The sequence below is a fragment of the Zingiber officinale genome, chromosome 1A, assembly GCF_018446385.1.
Source record: "Zingiber officinale cultivar Zhangliang chromosome 1A, Zo_v1.1, whole genome shotgun sequence".
Classification (NCBI taxonomy): Eukaryota; Viridiplantae; Streptophyta; class Magnoliopsida; order Zingiberales; family Zingiberaceae; genus Zingiber; species Zingiber officinale.
This window is the reverse complement of record NC_055987.1, coordinates 134,451,895-134,468,039: the sequence shown is the minus strand read 5'-3', so window position 1 is coordinate 134,468,039 and position 16,145 is coordinate 134,451,895. Positions and strand designations below refer to the sequence as shown.

The 16,145-nt window shown below is 40.3% G+C and overlaps 2 protein-coding genes across 2 annotated transcripts; one reads left to right on the top strand and one right to left on the bottom strand.

Annotated features, from left to right (window-relative positions):
- The first annotated feature begins 1,493 nt into the window (after positions 1–1,493).
- LOC122034376 (indole-3-acetic acid-amido synthetase GH3.8-like) lies at positions 1,494–4,160 on the top strand. Its single transcript, XM_042593611.1, has 4 exons — positions 1,494–1,876; positions 1,968–2,069; positions 2,456–3,287; positions 3,368–4,160. The coding sequence occupies exons 1-4, from the start codon at positions 1,536–1,538 to the stop codon at positions 3,920–3,922; spliced, it is 1,830 nt and encodes a 609-aa protein (XP_042449545.1). The 5' UTR covers positions 1,494–1,535; the 3' UTR covers positions 3,923–4,160.
- Positions 4,161–4,915: 755 nt separating this feature from the next.
- LOC122034349 lies at positions 4,916–12,673 on the bottom strand. Its single transcript, XM_042593563.1, has 6 exons — positions 12,382–12,673; positions 11,362–11,567; positions 8,026–8,341; positions 6,239–6,346; positions 5,556–5,800; positions 4,916–5,472 (listed from the first exon to the last, which is right to left on the bottom strand). Exons 1-6 carry the CDS (start codon positions 12,595–12,597, stop codon positions 5,391–5,393), a joined length of 1,173 nt encoding a protein of 390 aa, XP_042449497.1. The 5' UTR covers positions 12,598–12,673; the 3' UTR covers positions 4,916–5,390.
- Between the last annotated feature and the right edge of the window lie 3,472 nt (positions 12,674–16,145).

Below are 16,145 nucleotides of genomic sequence, written 5' to 3'. Positions count from 1 at the left end.
AGGGGATGAGCTTGCCCCATCAGGTCGATCCCTGCCATCAGACTGTTTTAAAATGCTCAGTGTCTGCTCGATGCATGGGAGTTGAGGATTCCTATACCTAATCCTGCTACCAAACCCTAGCTATAGCTAGCTAGCTATTAAATGAAGTCAATGGTTTTGGGTGCATCTCTTGAGCGTGATTTGCAACGACCAAACTGTTGAATATATATATAATGTTTTTGCGCTGATCGAGTGAACCAATCATCATCACAAACACACAAGTACTTGCGTACTAGCTAACGCAGCTGTTTAAGGGATTCAAACCATTTTGCTCCGTGTTGTGTTGTGTTGAGTTGTGTTGACCAGTCCTCACTTATTCGTCAAAGAGAGGACAAAGTTTGAAAACCTTGAGCCACCTCTGAAGCATCAAAAGTAGAGAAAGTTGGCCGCGTCACGAAAGAGACGGACTAAAGCATCGTAAATCCTGGAAGAAGATTCCCTTCAATATAATTTCGGGTCGACCACTCGAACTAAGGCCTCATCCGTCTCTACTTCTTCCTCCAAATTGATACAGTTAATTCGGACGAAGAAGCCAACCGCGCGATCAGAGCCATCGGCCTTGGAATTAACAACACGCTAGCTTTTTGCTGTGCTCATCGATCCTTAATTAATTGTTGATAAGTCATCATATGATCTCATTATGGCAGACTTGTTAATGCTAATTATGTGAGCAAGAACACTAATTCATTAAAGCGCCTCTTAATTATACACAAGGTGAAAAAAAGATACGTGGTCCTCGAATGGACGGATCGAAGGAGGAGACACGCTGCCCTACACATAGCCTGCAAAAATATTCGATCACGGGCTGAGTATGCACCCAAACATTTGGCATCGAGACAGAAATGTCATTTATTTAAATAGTAACTACTGTCTCTTGGTTATCCGTCAAAACAATTCAACATTTATCCTTCTAGTCCTGACACAACAGCGTATGTGACAACGAGAACGAATCTGGAAGATATCGGCTTTTATATATTTATTTATTCATTGATTTATTTTCAGAAGAAGAAAATAGACCCAAATTTTCTTTACGTGAATTATTCACGCGAGGCTAAAAGGTAGCGTGCGGTGCTCCGGACACGGCACAGCGTCGCAGCGTTCCGGCTACTCGACACGCGTACACCATGCGCGGGGAAGCCAAAGGCGGGGCCCGACGTCAGCCGGAGCGGCAGCTTTCTGTGACGCCGGCTGGCCGTCGCTGTCGCGGGCCACCGCGGGTGACGCGAGCCGCGACAGTGCTCCGACGTGGCCGCTGCCTACGTGGCCAGCACCGAGGCCCACCGCTGTCGGATCCTTTCCGGACACTGACGCCACGCGGGACACCGCTTGCCCCCTCTCCTCCCCGACACGCCCCTGGCCTCGCCTACGCCTCACTCCGCCGCCTACGTGCATGGTTCCATCCCCCTCGCCCGTCCTATAAATACACCCTCCTCCTCGATTCCCATCCCACCCACAACCATCGAATCTCATCTGTGCTACTTGATCAAATCGAATCAATGGCGGTGCTGAAGGCGGCGAGCACGACGGCGGCGCCGGCGACCACCAAGCTAGGCCCGGCGGCGTGCGAGAAGGACGCCGAGAAACTCGCGTTCATCGAGGAGATGACGGTGAACGTCGACAAGGAGCAAGAGCGGGTGCTGGCTGAGATCCTGACGCAGAACGCCGAAACAGAGTACCTGGGCCGGTACGAGCTCCGAGGCGCCACCGACCGCGCCACCTTCAAGTCCAAAATTCCGATGGTCACGTACGAGGACCTTCAACCGGAGATCCAGAGGATCGCCAACGGCGACCGCTCCGCCATCCTCTCCGGCCACCCCATCTCGGAGTTCCTAACAAGGTAATTAATTATCAGCCGATCATTTCTTTCAATAATTTCTGGCTTATTTTTATTCTTAATTTGTGGTTAATATTGACTCTTGCGGACGTAGTTCGGGGACGTCGGCCGGTGAGAGGAAGCTGATGCCGACCATCCAAACGGAGCTCGACCGGCGGCAACTCCTCTACAGTCTTCTGATGCCTGTTATGAACCCGTCCGTACTGCTGCTTCTCCTCCTCCTCCTCCTCCTCTCTCTCTCTCTTTTTGTCTTTTCTTCGAAGAATATTTCATGGTATATGATCCATGCGAATCCTTCGGTAATTAATCTCCAATTTCAACAAATTAATTATATATGTTTTCTTCTTCTAGATTATATAATCTCAGTTGCCACCACCAAATCGAGCTTCCATATACAAAGCTTTAGCTCTTCTTGCAAAAGTTGATTTTAAAGATGCATGATTATAGCGGTTTATTAATTAAACATCCTCAATTATTGTTGTTTACATCAGACCGATGCTGATTCGTTTAATTAATCTCTAGTACCTTAACTTATTAATCTTTGACAAGATAATTAATAAATTTCCATGAATTTTTGGTTAGGTACGTGCCGGGATTGGACAAGGGGAAGGCGCTCTACTTCCTGTTCGTGAAGTCGGAGAGCCGGACGCCTGGGGGCCTGCCGGCGAGGCCGGTGCTCACTAGCTACTACAAGAGCGACCACTTCCGGTCGCGCCCGTTCGACCCCTACAACGTCTACACGAGTCCCACCGCCGCTATCCTCTGCGCCGACGCATTCCAGAGCATGTACACGCAGATGCTCTGCGGCCTCATCGATCGCCTTGCCGTCCTCCGTGTCGGCGCTGTCTTCGCCTCCGGTCTTCTCCGAGCTATCCGCTTCCTCCAGCTCCACTGGCGCGACCTCGCCGCCGACATCTTTGCCGGCGTCCTCACTCCCAAAATCACCGACCCCGCTATCCGCGAGGCGGTGGCAGAGCTCCTGAGGCCCGACCCGGCGCTCGCGGAGTTCATCGAGGCGGAGTGTGCGGGAGGCGACTGGGCCGGGATCGTGAAGCGGATCTGGCCCAATACCAAGTACCTAGACGTGATTGTGACGGGAGCGATGGCGCAGTATATTCCGACACTGGAGTACTACGGCGGCAGGCTGCCGATGACGTGCACCATGTACGCCTCGTCGGAGTGCTATTTTGGACTCAACCTCCGGCCGATGTGCAAGCCCAGTGAAGTTTCCTACACCATCATGCCTATGATGGGCTACTTCGAGTTCCTTCCCCACGAGGATGGCTCCGCCGTCGGTGGCGGAGCGGCGCCGCAGCTCGTCGACCTGGCCGACGTCGAGGTCGGTAAGCATTATGAGCTTGTTGTCACCACCTACGCCGGCCTCTGCCGCTATCGCGTCGGCGACATTCTCCAGGTAATTAATCAACTTATTGCTCTATATAATCAATTTGGTAATGCAATATTTAATATTTCAAAGCGGCATACATCTTCCAGGTGACGGGGTTTCACAACGCGGCGCCGGAGTTCCGGTTCGTGCGGAGGAAGAACGTGCTGCTGAGCATCGAGTCAGACAAAACCGACGAGGCGGAACTGCAGGCTGCGGTGGAGCGGGCAGCGGCGCTTCTGCGGCCGTGGGGAACGACGGTGGTGGAGTACACGAGCCAGGCGGATACGAAGGTCATTCCGGGGCATTACGTCATCTACTGGGAGCTGCTGGTGAAGGAAGGGGAAGGGGGGCACTGGCCGCCGGCAGAGACACTGCAGGCATGCTGCCTGGAGATGGAAGAGGCGATGAACACGGTGTACCGACAGAGCCGGGTGGCGGACGGCTCCATCGGGCCGCTGGAAATCAGGGTGGTGGGCGGCGGCACGTTCGATGAGCTCATGGACTACGCGCTCTCCCGGGGCGCCTCCATTAACCAGTACAAGGTCCCACGCTGCGTCACCTTCCCACCCATTATCGATCTCTTGGACTCCAGAGTCGTGGAGGCCCACTTCAGCCAGAGCTGCCCCAATTGGGCCCCCATTAACAACAAGCTTATAAATTAAAATGTTCGATTAGGTAGTATGTATAAATAAATATAAAATGTAGCGGATAGGATTAGGATTAAAACGGTGTCAACGGCGAAGAATAACAAAAAAAAATGGCATGCCATCACCCGTCGATGACTTCAGAATAGGATCGATCCATCACTATCTCTCTGCTCAGGTTATTTGTTCGGAAGTGTAATGTAGTTAATTATATATATCTGTAATGTGTTATTAAAATGTTGGTTTCTCACTTCAATACTTTGTACGGCTAACATTATTAGAGCAGCCGCCCACCCTTCTTACGTTGAATAACTAGGCGATTTTGTAATAATAATAACAATAATAGTAATAAATAAAAAAAATAAAAAGAACGGATGGATAAACAATGTATGAAACGCGGATTCAGAATCGTTATTATCTCTAAGGACGAGATAAGTGTAGACAGATTGAACAATAATGTCAACGAAAACAAAAGTTGAAAAAGTAGGTCAACGAAAGAGGTTAGAACTCAGAAGCTGGCATGGTCGCTAGTTATGGGCGCCTTACACGACATCTTATCCAGGACGTTGAAGGGATAACCCTATCTACAACAATAAATACCTTTAGGCGCGTAAAAATATAAAAATAAAAAAATAAAAATAAAAATAAAAATAAAAGGCCAACGCAACGGCAGTGACTTAACCTGGTACGTGCCAGTCTCAATCGGTAACGCACGTCGTTGGCCTGTGCAATTATTGGCACAAAAACATGGGCAAACAAAGGTGGAACACAATGAATATTTGGTGGCAATCAATTTGAATTCCAGGATTTTGTAGGCTCATCCTCCGGGAATCATGCTGAAACATTTTTAATTTCTGCTCTGTAACTTACCAAGTGCACAACAAGCAGGCAGACAAGTCTGAAAATTTTCAAGCCATGATGAGCCAGCATACTTGTGCCGGTAGACAAGATTTTAAAGTCCCAGCAATTAACTTTTACCATGCAATCCGGTTGTCTGATAGAGATTTCAAGTTGCGAGGAGTCTGACAGAGGGGTCTGGATAAATAGAAACACCAAAGAAAGACTACACTTGATTGCGGTTGGCCTGCGGGATGCACGTTCTTAGACATAAATAAAGTTGTCAAAGGCATGTACTTGAGAGTCCCTAACATGAATGCATCTACGATAACCAATCTCTTTGTAGCACTTATTTCAAGTATTTACAGACGCTATTTACATTTTTGGCGCCTACTCACTAAGACAGACTTGCAGTAACTTCTGCCGACCAGATGTTCCTAGATTAGTTAGTTTAAAGGACACGATGCTTTGTGCTACCAGATTTTGCAGGGGTTGAAGGAAGTATCTTTGCCCGGCTTGCTAATAACCCAAATCGGTGTCATTGAGTTTGTTCTTACTGAATAAGGGGAAGAACTTGAATTATTATATGGGCCTCTCCTACAAAAACATGTATTACTTACTCGGCGGTGCCATCTGCTGATGTAGCTCGTTAATTGTCGGATATGTTGAATAGTTGCACAAGCCCTAGCCTGAACTCGAGGCCTCTAATGTAATGGCCCAATAACATGCACCTAGTACCAGCACAAGGGTTTCAGATTAGAGAATTACAAAGCATAAGCTGCAACTGTGAAAGTACTTGATATGTCATTCATACCAGAAAAGAAGGCGTGCAAGAAAATCCCTAGGGACTGTAACCATAGGCTGAAACTTAAGGTAGGTGTTATCAACATGTTCTGAAGAGTCATCGTTCCATGCGTTTAAGATCCCGGCTGTCATGTTTTCGGATTGTTGTGGTGGCCTAAAATACATTTTTGGCGATAGAGCTGCGAGTAGGCCATGCCCTACTGAGTGAATCACATCGTCTACCTCAGAGCAGGTCGGCTCAGAAATTTCAGCAACCTGCAGGAAAAAAAAATCAATTAAAATATACCACATTAATCAAACAAGCTATTAGCTTAAAAAACTCACTTTTTACAGTAAAATGCTAAATCAGTAAATTTCATAAGGTCTTAAGAACAAAACCCTGAAACTCATTTATAAGTCTTGTCAGGTTCTCCTGCTTTTGCCAAATCTCCAAATCACATGGGGAGTGATTCATATTGATGGAAATATCTCCTCCCAAAATTAAGAAAAATAAATAAATTTCTTTAACTAGATTGTGTAGATTCTATATAAATTTGCACCGTTTTAAATCTGGAAAATGGTCGGAGAAAACCCCGGAACTTTGTGAATTAACATGAAGCACACAACAACACTGGTTGATAGCATCAAGATGAGCTGCAAGCTTACTAGAAATTCAACATAGTGGAAATAATTGCACGTAGTAGTATATCTCACCTTCTCAGGTTGCAATGATCTCAAATAATCCAATAGCTCATTTTTTTCGTCTCCTACAAACTGTTGCATCTGAAGGGCAGAATGTTTCCTTTTCATAGCATATAAGTCCTGGAGATTCATAACATTATGAACAATGGTAAGCAAAATCTGACAAATTATCATTTGAAATGTATCAATTTTTTAAACTGGAAATGATAATAGTACAAGAAGACAGAGAGAGGAAAAATACATCTGCAATTTGATGATGCTAATAAGACAAATAACAAGACAGGAATGCTAGCCAGCATAAGAATAACTGCTATGAGTTATGTGACATTAGTTGGCAAAAGTTGCTCTTATTTATGAGCTACCCATCCCAAATAAGCCAATACAACATCTGTGGTGACAAATTCAAAATAATTACACTCATGGTTTAAAGTGCCGTGCCGAGACGATCGAAACGGGCGAAACATCTTGTTCCACTCGACGACTGGCACTACCCTGACACCAGATCCGCAACGGCTGCGACGTGTTGCGCGACCCATGGTCGTAATGGAGGGGTCGCTCGACCCCGCAACAGCAGCGGAGGGGTTGCATAACCCTTCCGCTGCCGCCGCGGAGGCGCCACGTAACCCTGCGGGCGCTGCAAAGGGCTCGCACGACCACCGTGGTCACACCAGAGGAGTCACGCGATCCTCGTGGCCATGGCTAAGGGGTCGCACAACCCCGCGGCAGTGCCAAAGTCGCACGAGCTCGCGAGTGGTGTCGGATTTCAGATTTTTTTTAATTATACTTAGGTTAATTATTTCAATCAACTCCTAGATAAGATGGAGATAATCTAAAGAGGCTTTATTAAACCCTAATAAAATTATCTAATTAATTTTATATTCCATTTATTTTAATTTAAAAATTATAATAAAATTTGTATTTATTTATTTATTTATTTATTTATTTATCTATTTTCATATCTTTTCCTTTTTTAAAGATTAGTTTTTATATTGTTTATTTTTTAAATATTTATGCTAAATATTTTATTTTTTAATTAATATATTTTATATTTAAAAAATACCGAAATTATATCGACACGGCACGATACGGTACCGAAATCGTATCGTTCCGATCCAAAACCGAAACCTCGGCACGGGTCGAAATTTTAAACCTTGATTACACTATTACCCAAATAAGCCTATAGAAATGGACCATCACTTTGTTACACACTTTACCATCAATTTGTACATTTTTTTTTTGTCAAATTCCATGCACTAAGATTACTCTGAATGGACTGAGGACTTAGCTCCACAGCTTTATAATTCAAACAAGAAATATAATCACTACAGTTTACCTTTGTTTTTTCATTCAAAAGGTGGCACAAGGCCATTTATTCCAATAGAGAAGCTAGTATCACACAACAGACAAACAAGCGAAGGCACCTCACTAAGAGGGAAACTCCCACCCAGAGAGAAAAAAGCAAAGTGAAAATCACTATTTATGGCAAAAAGATAATTAGAGACTTTGGACTTCTGTTAAAAACCCATCCCCAATGAAAATTAGAAAATAAATAATCCAAATCAGAAAAACACGCTAGATCAAAGGTGCATTTAAAATGTCAGCAATCCTTCATGGAAATAGCATATTTCCCTTGCTTCAAAATTGGGACAGCAAACCAACCATTTGCACTTCTTCAGCAAAGAAAGAGACTTGTTCAAAACTGAAAATTTAGTAAGAGACATTTTCTTGTTGAAGGAAATCTCTTAATTTGTGGAAGATTGCAGACTTAGAACACTATTGTTGCATATAAAACATAGTACCTTTTCCACAGATCTCAACTTAGATTGCAGCTGCTGAATATATTCTATGGCTTGAGGTGTCAGATTACCACAAATTTTAGTGCTCATATCCTCACATGATTCATCATGTTCATGCATATTATGCTTATTATGATCATTTAGAACATCCTTTTCCTCCAAAGAGTTGAACATTGCATTAGTCCTTTCAGAGAAAATATCAGTATTCTCAATTCCTGAAGTATCTGTTTTTCCTTTTTCATCATGATCTATATTCTTTTCAGGAATATCTATATTCTTTTCAAGACAAAGTCTATATTCTGCATTGCACAATGTGTACCTGCAAGCATAATTCAAATTATGTACTCAGTGCTAAGATTAAAATTCAGTTAAACTAGTCAAGGTGAGACAGACAAAAAGAGTTGACAGGTTAAAATTTGTTAAAACTCATTGCATTCAAAGTAACCTTATAAAAATAGAATAAGCACGAGCCAAGTATCATGGCTATGAAATCTTTACTTTAGGATTGTAAATGGTGACCAGGAAATGATTTTAGCACCATATTTTGCCGACCCAGCAAATACAATATTCTCTAGAGTGATGGCATTGTTTGGATGGAACAACTTCTGCATGGGGTCCATCCTAAGCGGTCTTAGCAGAACATTTATGTAGGGATCTTTTGCGAAAAACAATAAATATATGTGGCGGAAAAATCGATCCCTCAGATATACATGCGAATACAGTATACAAAGTTTGATAGAATGACTACCTTTGTTGCATGAACGGTACAATCCCGACAGCAACTTTGATTTGACAGATCTCAGCACGATCAGAATGACCGCGCCTCTTCGATATCTACACGAACAGGTTCCACGTTCGTTGCACGAACTCGGTTTCGGAGAAGAACCACTTTCGTTGTGCTAGCAACTTGGATGGTTCGTCCAAGAGAAGAAGAGGAAGGCTAGAAAAAAAATCATCCGAAAATGCATTGCAAAATAACTTTTGTACTCATCCAATGAATACAAAAGGTTTTTTTTTTTCCTTTTGGTCTCTTTTTCATTAATGCCAATTAATGAACATTAATCCTCTTTAGTGGCTGAGTCTAATCCAATGAGTCTAATTCGGATTACACTCGATCCAATAATCCAATGGTTGGATTCATTTGAGTCTAAGAGGATGTTTGGCTAAACTTATTAAAAACAACTTATAAGCTCGTACAACTTATAAGTTGTTTTAGGAGCTTATAAGTTGTTAGATCTTATTTTAAAAATAAGTTGTTAAAGTGTTTGGGTGAACTTATTACAATCAACTTAAAGGTATTGATGTGTTTGGTATTATAAGATCTTTTTATTAATAAAATTATCAAAAAGGGTATAATACTATTAATAGAGGGGTTTAGGCTTTTTATTAATAGAGGGTTTTGGGCGAATTTCTGCACCGGGGGAGAGAAAATTGGAAAGAGGCGTTGGCATAGAAGATGACACAGCGCTGGAAGAGAAGATATTAGGTTTATAAAAGGTTATGGAGGATAAGATGAGGATTTATGAAATTATATAAGGATATTTTAGAGAAGAAAATTATTAAAATAAGATCTTTTTTTTAAAAAGTAGGGTCTTCCATACTTTTTTAAAAACAGCTTATAAGCTCCAAAACAACTTATTTTGACAGCTTATAAGCTATTTGAAAAAACTTTTACCAAACAAATTTGAAGAGCTTATAAGCTCCAAAACAGCTTATAAGCTGTTTTAGAGAGCTTATAAGCTCAGCCAAACACCCTCTAACTCAATGAGTCTAATTCGGATTAGACTTGACCCTATAATCTTAGGATCCATAATATTTTAGTCAAACTAAAATAAACTCATCTCCAAATCAACATGTTCTTTGTGTGTGATCCAATAAGTTCTCGTAATATTGACAATATCTTTAAAACCATTTTAGATACATATGCAATGAGGGGCATCTAGCAATGCATTGGTTACCCAAGTGACGAGAATGTCGAGATCCGACCTAACCTTTTTATGTCTATTATCTTGTATAACTTGGTCCTTCTATCCTTGATATCTAGATTGATCTAGACCGTGTCATCCTCTTATCAATCTTTGTATTTCTTGATCTCTAAGTAGACACACTCAATAAAATAAGTTCAATATCTCATATTGACTAATTTGAGAATGACCATGAATTCTTGTGTCTTACTTAATCAAGGGGCTCATAGATATTACTTCTGTCATATGGAAGAGATAGATTCCATCTACATCACTCACATCCCTTCACATAACTTATTGCATACCAGTGATCGGCTTTAAAATTCACCTTATTACAGGTAAGGTTTGTCGATACCAAAGTACACAACTTTTTATATAAGAAATCGTAGTAACTTCAGATACAAAGACTATTCATACCAATAGTCACAATGAGAAAATTTATGATACTCATATAACAATTCATGAAATATTCTCATGGCGGATCAATTCAGTACATATTCTCTAATATATACCCATGTGTCAACTTGATATCTTATATCATGACTTGAGAGATTCCGTCATTAATTGACCTAAATACTAGTCTCAATACATTAATATTGTCCTTGTATATTAATGTTTGACTAAGAATAGTTAAGAGTGGTGTTCTATATATATAGTCTCCCACTATCAATTCGACCAATTGATATGCTGTAGACTAGAACCTACTACTCTAGGACATTATTATACTTATTCATTTGGTACAGATCTAAAGTAAATATAATAACCATAAACTTTACCTTTTATTGATGAAATATGATACAAAAGTTTCCTTGTCGATCATCTTATAATTGACTCCAAGGGCTAACACTAACAATTTATTCTTCTCTCTCACTGCAAAAAATGCTTGCCTCATACATTTAGGAATGTTATATGCACACGCTTGGGAATAATTAATTCCTAGACTCACAAAATAAGTTTTCCTGCTAAGCACATTCTTCATTGGATCCTAAAAGACAAGTATTTTTATGTTGTTGTTTCTTTACTTGTTTCTATTCTTCCTCTTAAGAAAACAAGAAAGTATTATGTAATGAAATAGACATCCCTATGTGTTCCAATCCCTGACTTAGTTGATTCAATTGACCAAGATATCTACTTTGAAAATTCCTCGTAAAAACTCAAATTGATGAACTCCAAAAAGGTAACACGGAAATAATAAAATGTCTTTGATCCATACAAGGCCACTGGTTGTGATTATCTGGAAAGAAAAGTGCACCGTGATAAAAATAAATAAACAAGAACATTTGTGCACTAGTAATATTTAAAATATAGACTCAAAAATAATTTTACAGATGCTACACAGAATATTTGAAAAGGTGAAAGCTAACTATTTGCATACCCTGTTTTTATTGAAGAAATTAGTAACTTGAAAAGTGATTCCCAAAGAACTTCAACTGTCACATTGAATTGGTTGGATGGAAGAAGACCCAGCATGCTTGAAATAGTTCTTTTCATTGCGCTGACTGTGTTAGGTGGAACATCTTTTTGGATGCGTCTCAGATCCAAAGGTTCAATCTCATCTACCAAGCTTAATAGTGAGGATTTCTGAAAAACAAAGAATTATCATAGAAGGTAGATATGGATGAAAGATCTTGGAGTTAACTAAGTGATATCCTAATGTGAAAACTAATCCAGAACAAATGCTGAGAAACTTATTTCCACAAGGCAGAAATTGACAAAGCAATATCAAGATAAACATGTGATTTAGTTATTGTGTCACTCTGTGTCATGAAAGAATGTCAGCACTCCGCCAAATGACAAAATCCATGAATTGAACCTTTGATGCAATTTAGCATAGTGGAAATAATTTGGAACGAAAATGATTGCTGATAATATTTTATGGAAAGGTCACTGCATACATTTCATCTCATAGGCAGTTATACATTTCATATCGCCAAGCAGCAAGAGAGAGAGAGAGAGAGAGAGATGAAATACAAACTATGCTCAAGTAATTGGTTCAGGGCGAAGTTCTAAAAATTGGCCACACAATTTTTTTTATGACACTTAATTCACTTTCTAGAAATTTATAGGCAAAAAATAGAAACTATATTGATATTCAAGGAGCGAATTCAATTATTACAAGTAGAGATTGGCTCATTTCCTAATATTAAACTTTTGGAACAAGTAGAAACCCGGCAGAGAATTGTTGTCCTTAGACGAATTTCATCTCATTCGACTGGTCATACTGGATAATTCATATTACCCAACTTTCCCAAAAATTGCTTCCTGAATATGATTTTCCTCCTGTGAATCCGATCTAGTTGAAATAAACCAACATAGTACACCACGATGCCCATAGATTGGTATCTTTTCTGGTAACCCACTATACGGAGATTAAATGGAAAAGAAAATTACTAACCTTGGATGAGTGAATCTTGGATCTGACCTTGGCGTCAAATTCGTTGAAGGGGACTGCAGAGCAGGCGAGGACGAGGGGCAGCCGGGTCTTCGAGCGCCCAAAGGGTGAGAGGAGATGGGCAACGTGAAGGTCATACAGGGAGGTGATTGACAACGGCAGTGGGCGTGGCCGCGAGAAGAACGTGGCCTGGGGAAGCAACGCGGCGACCGTCGGCATCCGCTCCGCTGTCCCCGATTTCTCTCTCTTCCTCTCCTCTTCTTCTCGGTGTGGGTTACGGCGTAGATCGGGAGCTGCTAATACTTATTAATTAGGTGAGTCCAATTGGAACGGCTCAGAGTACACGCGGTCGAACCCGAAGAATTCCGTGGCTGGCCAGTTCATGTCATACAACGTAACTGGACTGGTCAAACCGGTGAAATCTGGCATTCTTATGCTCGGATTTCTTTTTTATAATCCCATTTTGTTTTTAAGTAATAAAAATAGATAATCGCCTGTTTGCACTGTCACCCATATTTACAAAAAACTTCTGTGTTTTTTTCAGCAATAACTTATTACTTGAACCTTAGTAAACCGATCAACAACTGCACAGCTCGCTCGCCTCCCCTGTGTGTTGCTCTGTTGTGGACTTTGTTATGTTTCCACTCCAAGCGTCATAAAAGCGAGCACACAGGCATAAAAGCAGGAGAGGTGGCAGACCAGCAATGTAGGATGATGGACTACTGCTCTTGAAAATCCGGACCGACTCGATTCGAGTTCGTCGGACTCCAAATACTACTGCCTAAATCATCCCAGAGGCATCGATCTCCCACTAGAAAAGAAATATAAAAATATATAAGTTCATCTTGGCCATCCAAATAGCGTCATCTGAGTATCTACCAATCTCCTTACCAGGCTCAAATAAAAATTAATTGTACGTCTCTCATGTAACTATGATATCTTTGCTTTAGCTCAGATATGTTGGAAATGGAGATAATGGGGATATGGAAACATGATCCTCGTTCCTCACTACTCATAATGGAAAAGTCCATTATGTCCCTGGCTTATTTCCCTATATAAAGGGGATGCGTCCAAGGATCATTGGTGGATTGGAGACGCGAGAAGAATATTCAAAGCAGTGAGATTTGGTTTGTGAAATTACAGAGGACTTTCCGATTTTGTGATCGCTCTTCCGACAACGAATTTCGTCATTACCGATTACGGATCTACGGGAGATCGCTGTAAGTTTTTACCGTTTTAATTTTATTCATCTTTCATGCATTTAGAATTATCTACATTGGTATCAGAGCTGTGTTAGTTCTAAATGCATGATAAATCCCAAAATCTTTATCTCTGCGTTGAATCAAAATTATGGCTTGGTTCTGTTCGTTCTATTTGTTGGGTGAAATCACGACTGAGTCGTGATCAGCGATTATTATCGTTGTCATGAACGGAGTTTGTCTCCATCTGATTTTGCCATAGCCGAGTTAGAGATCATGATTGTGTCACGATCTGTCACAATCCCCAATGGTAGACGCCGTAAAACCTCGAGGGAACACTTATGGAGTTAGTCTCCGATCGTGACGACGAAGTGCTCATGGTCACCTCTCGTTGCAACCCGTGTTCGTCGCGGGAAAGGTGGCATGCACAGCATACACGGTGTACACAACGTGCACAGTGTGCGTGGCGTGCGTGCATGGGGTCGTGGCGACGAAGAAAACGGTGAAGAGATAAACATAAAGTTTCTGTTTTGATTTTTTTCTCAAAACAAAAACGAAAATAAAAAAAAAAAACATGACAGTGCTGTGATATGTTCATAGAATTACATTAATTTTTTTTCCAGTATTGTGATATGTTCACATAATTGCCGCATGCAATTAATTTTTTTTTATGCATTTTTTCTTAAAGCTTATGTGTTTAAAATATATATATATATATATATATATGATAATGCATGCCTATTGTACCATGTTAATGTATACCTACCGTAGTATTACTTTTAATTTGGGTGCATACAGTAATTAATTGGAAATAAGTTCAATTAATTTATCATTTATGATAAATAGTCAAGAGTAATTTTGGTTCATTTAGACCTGGTTTAAGTTTAAATCATTAGTTGGTTTAACCAAATCAATTTGATCCAAACCCGAAATCTATTTGGGTTGATTAATTGGACTTGGACCAAATATAATCAAATGACCATATTTGTTCTATTGAGTCAAATTTGATCAAAATGATTAAATTTGTTCTAATCAGTCAGACTTAAACCAATGGACATTGATTTGATCAAACATACCTGAGTTTGATTAATAAGTCTGAAATTGGTAGAAATGGACTTAGATTAAAAGTAACAGAACATAGGTATAAAAATCCATGTCCAATTAGATTAGTTCTAATTAAGGACAATAGACCGAGCTTAGGATCTGGATCTCTAATCAACCGATCTAATGGGTCTAACCAATTACATTAGTTCTAATTGTCGACTTGAACTCCTGAAAATCGAGAAGATTTATTTTTCTTGATTAATTATGTTGGTACTATGTCTGTATAAATTGAAATAAGCCGGTTTTGTACTGGCTAGTCGGTTTTATACTGACTTATTTTATTTTCAATTTTTCAGATGACACGGACTATTACCACATTGACTCGTCGTGAAGTGTGACAAAATCAGCTCAGGGAGGAGATTCAGGAGATAGAGTATAACTCTACTTATGGAGTCGACGGACACATTGGACGGCTTGATGATCTGTTTTGGAAACTTGTGCGAGAAGAGTTTCCAGTCCTGGACAGTTATAGGATTTGGGTTTTGATGCGTTCATTGCCACAAAATCCAAGAATGATAGCAGACTATATTTGGGGGTGTCATTAAGGACGCGTCACATATTCTGTATTATTGAGAAACTGCTTCATCATATGACTGAAGAGGATTAGGAAGAGTTCGAAGAGGACCCGGAAATGATCGAGGAGGAACCAGAAGAGGATCCAATTGTGGATCCAATAGAGAACCTTGAAGCTGTCCTGCCAGTGATTACCCCAAATGAGTCCAGGCTGAGAGGGATTATTTTGGCCACTACACTAGTGTCTGTCCTAGTGGGAGTGGTAGTTGCCTATCTAGTTTACTAGAGTTCTATTATTTTTATTGTCATTATGTATGAACAATGTTAGTTCATTTCATTCATGTCAGTTAGTTATATATTAATAATATGCAACATAATTTTATATTAATGATGTGTTCATTTATTTATGCTGTTTGCTTGACATGATGCATGATTAGTTCTTGAAGTATTAAATGATTAGTTCATTTAATTAAAGAAATCATGATATATTAAATGATTAGTTCATTTAATTAAAAGAATTCATGATATTAAAAATGATCAGTTCATTTGTTGGGATGTATGTAATAAAATTGATTAATGTTAATTTGATTGGTCATACGAATGATGAGTAAAAACATAGTTGTCATTTGATTTTGTAAACCAACTCAAAGTAATATTGAGTCAATCATAAATTGCATGCATATGATTTACACTGAATACTAAATAATATGTTTATTTATGATAGATTATGACAACCAAAAACATAATAGCTGAACTCAACAAAGGTGAAAAACTTAATGGGGATAACTATAAGATCTGACACCTCATGATACAATATGTACTTGAGGAGCAAGAAGTTTTAGAGGCTGTAAATCAGGTTATGGAAGTACTTGTAGATGACCCCACTGTTAGGACCAAAAGTAGCTAGAGGGGGGGTGAATAGCTCGTCGCGTTCGCTCGGTGCTCGGCGTT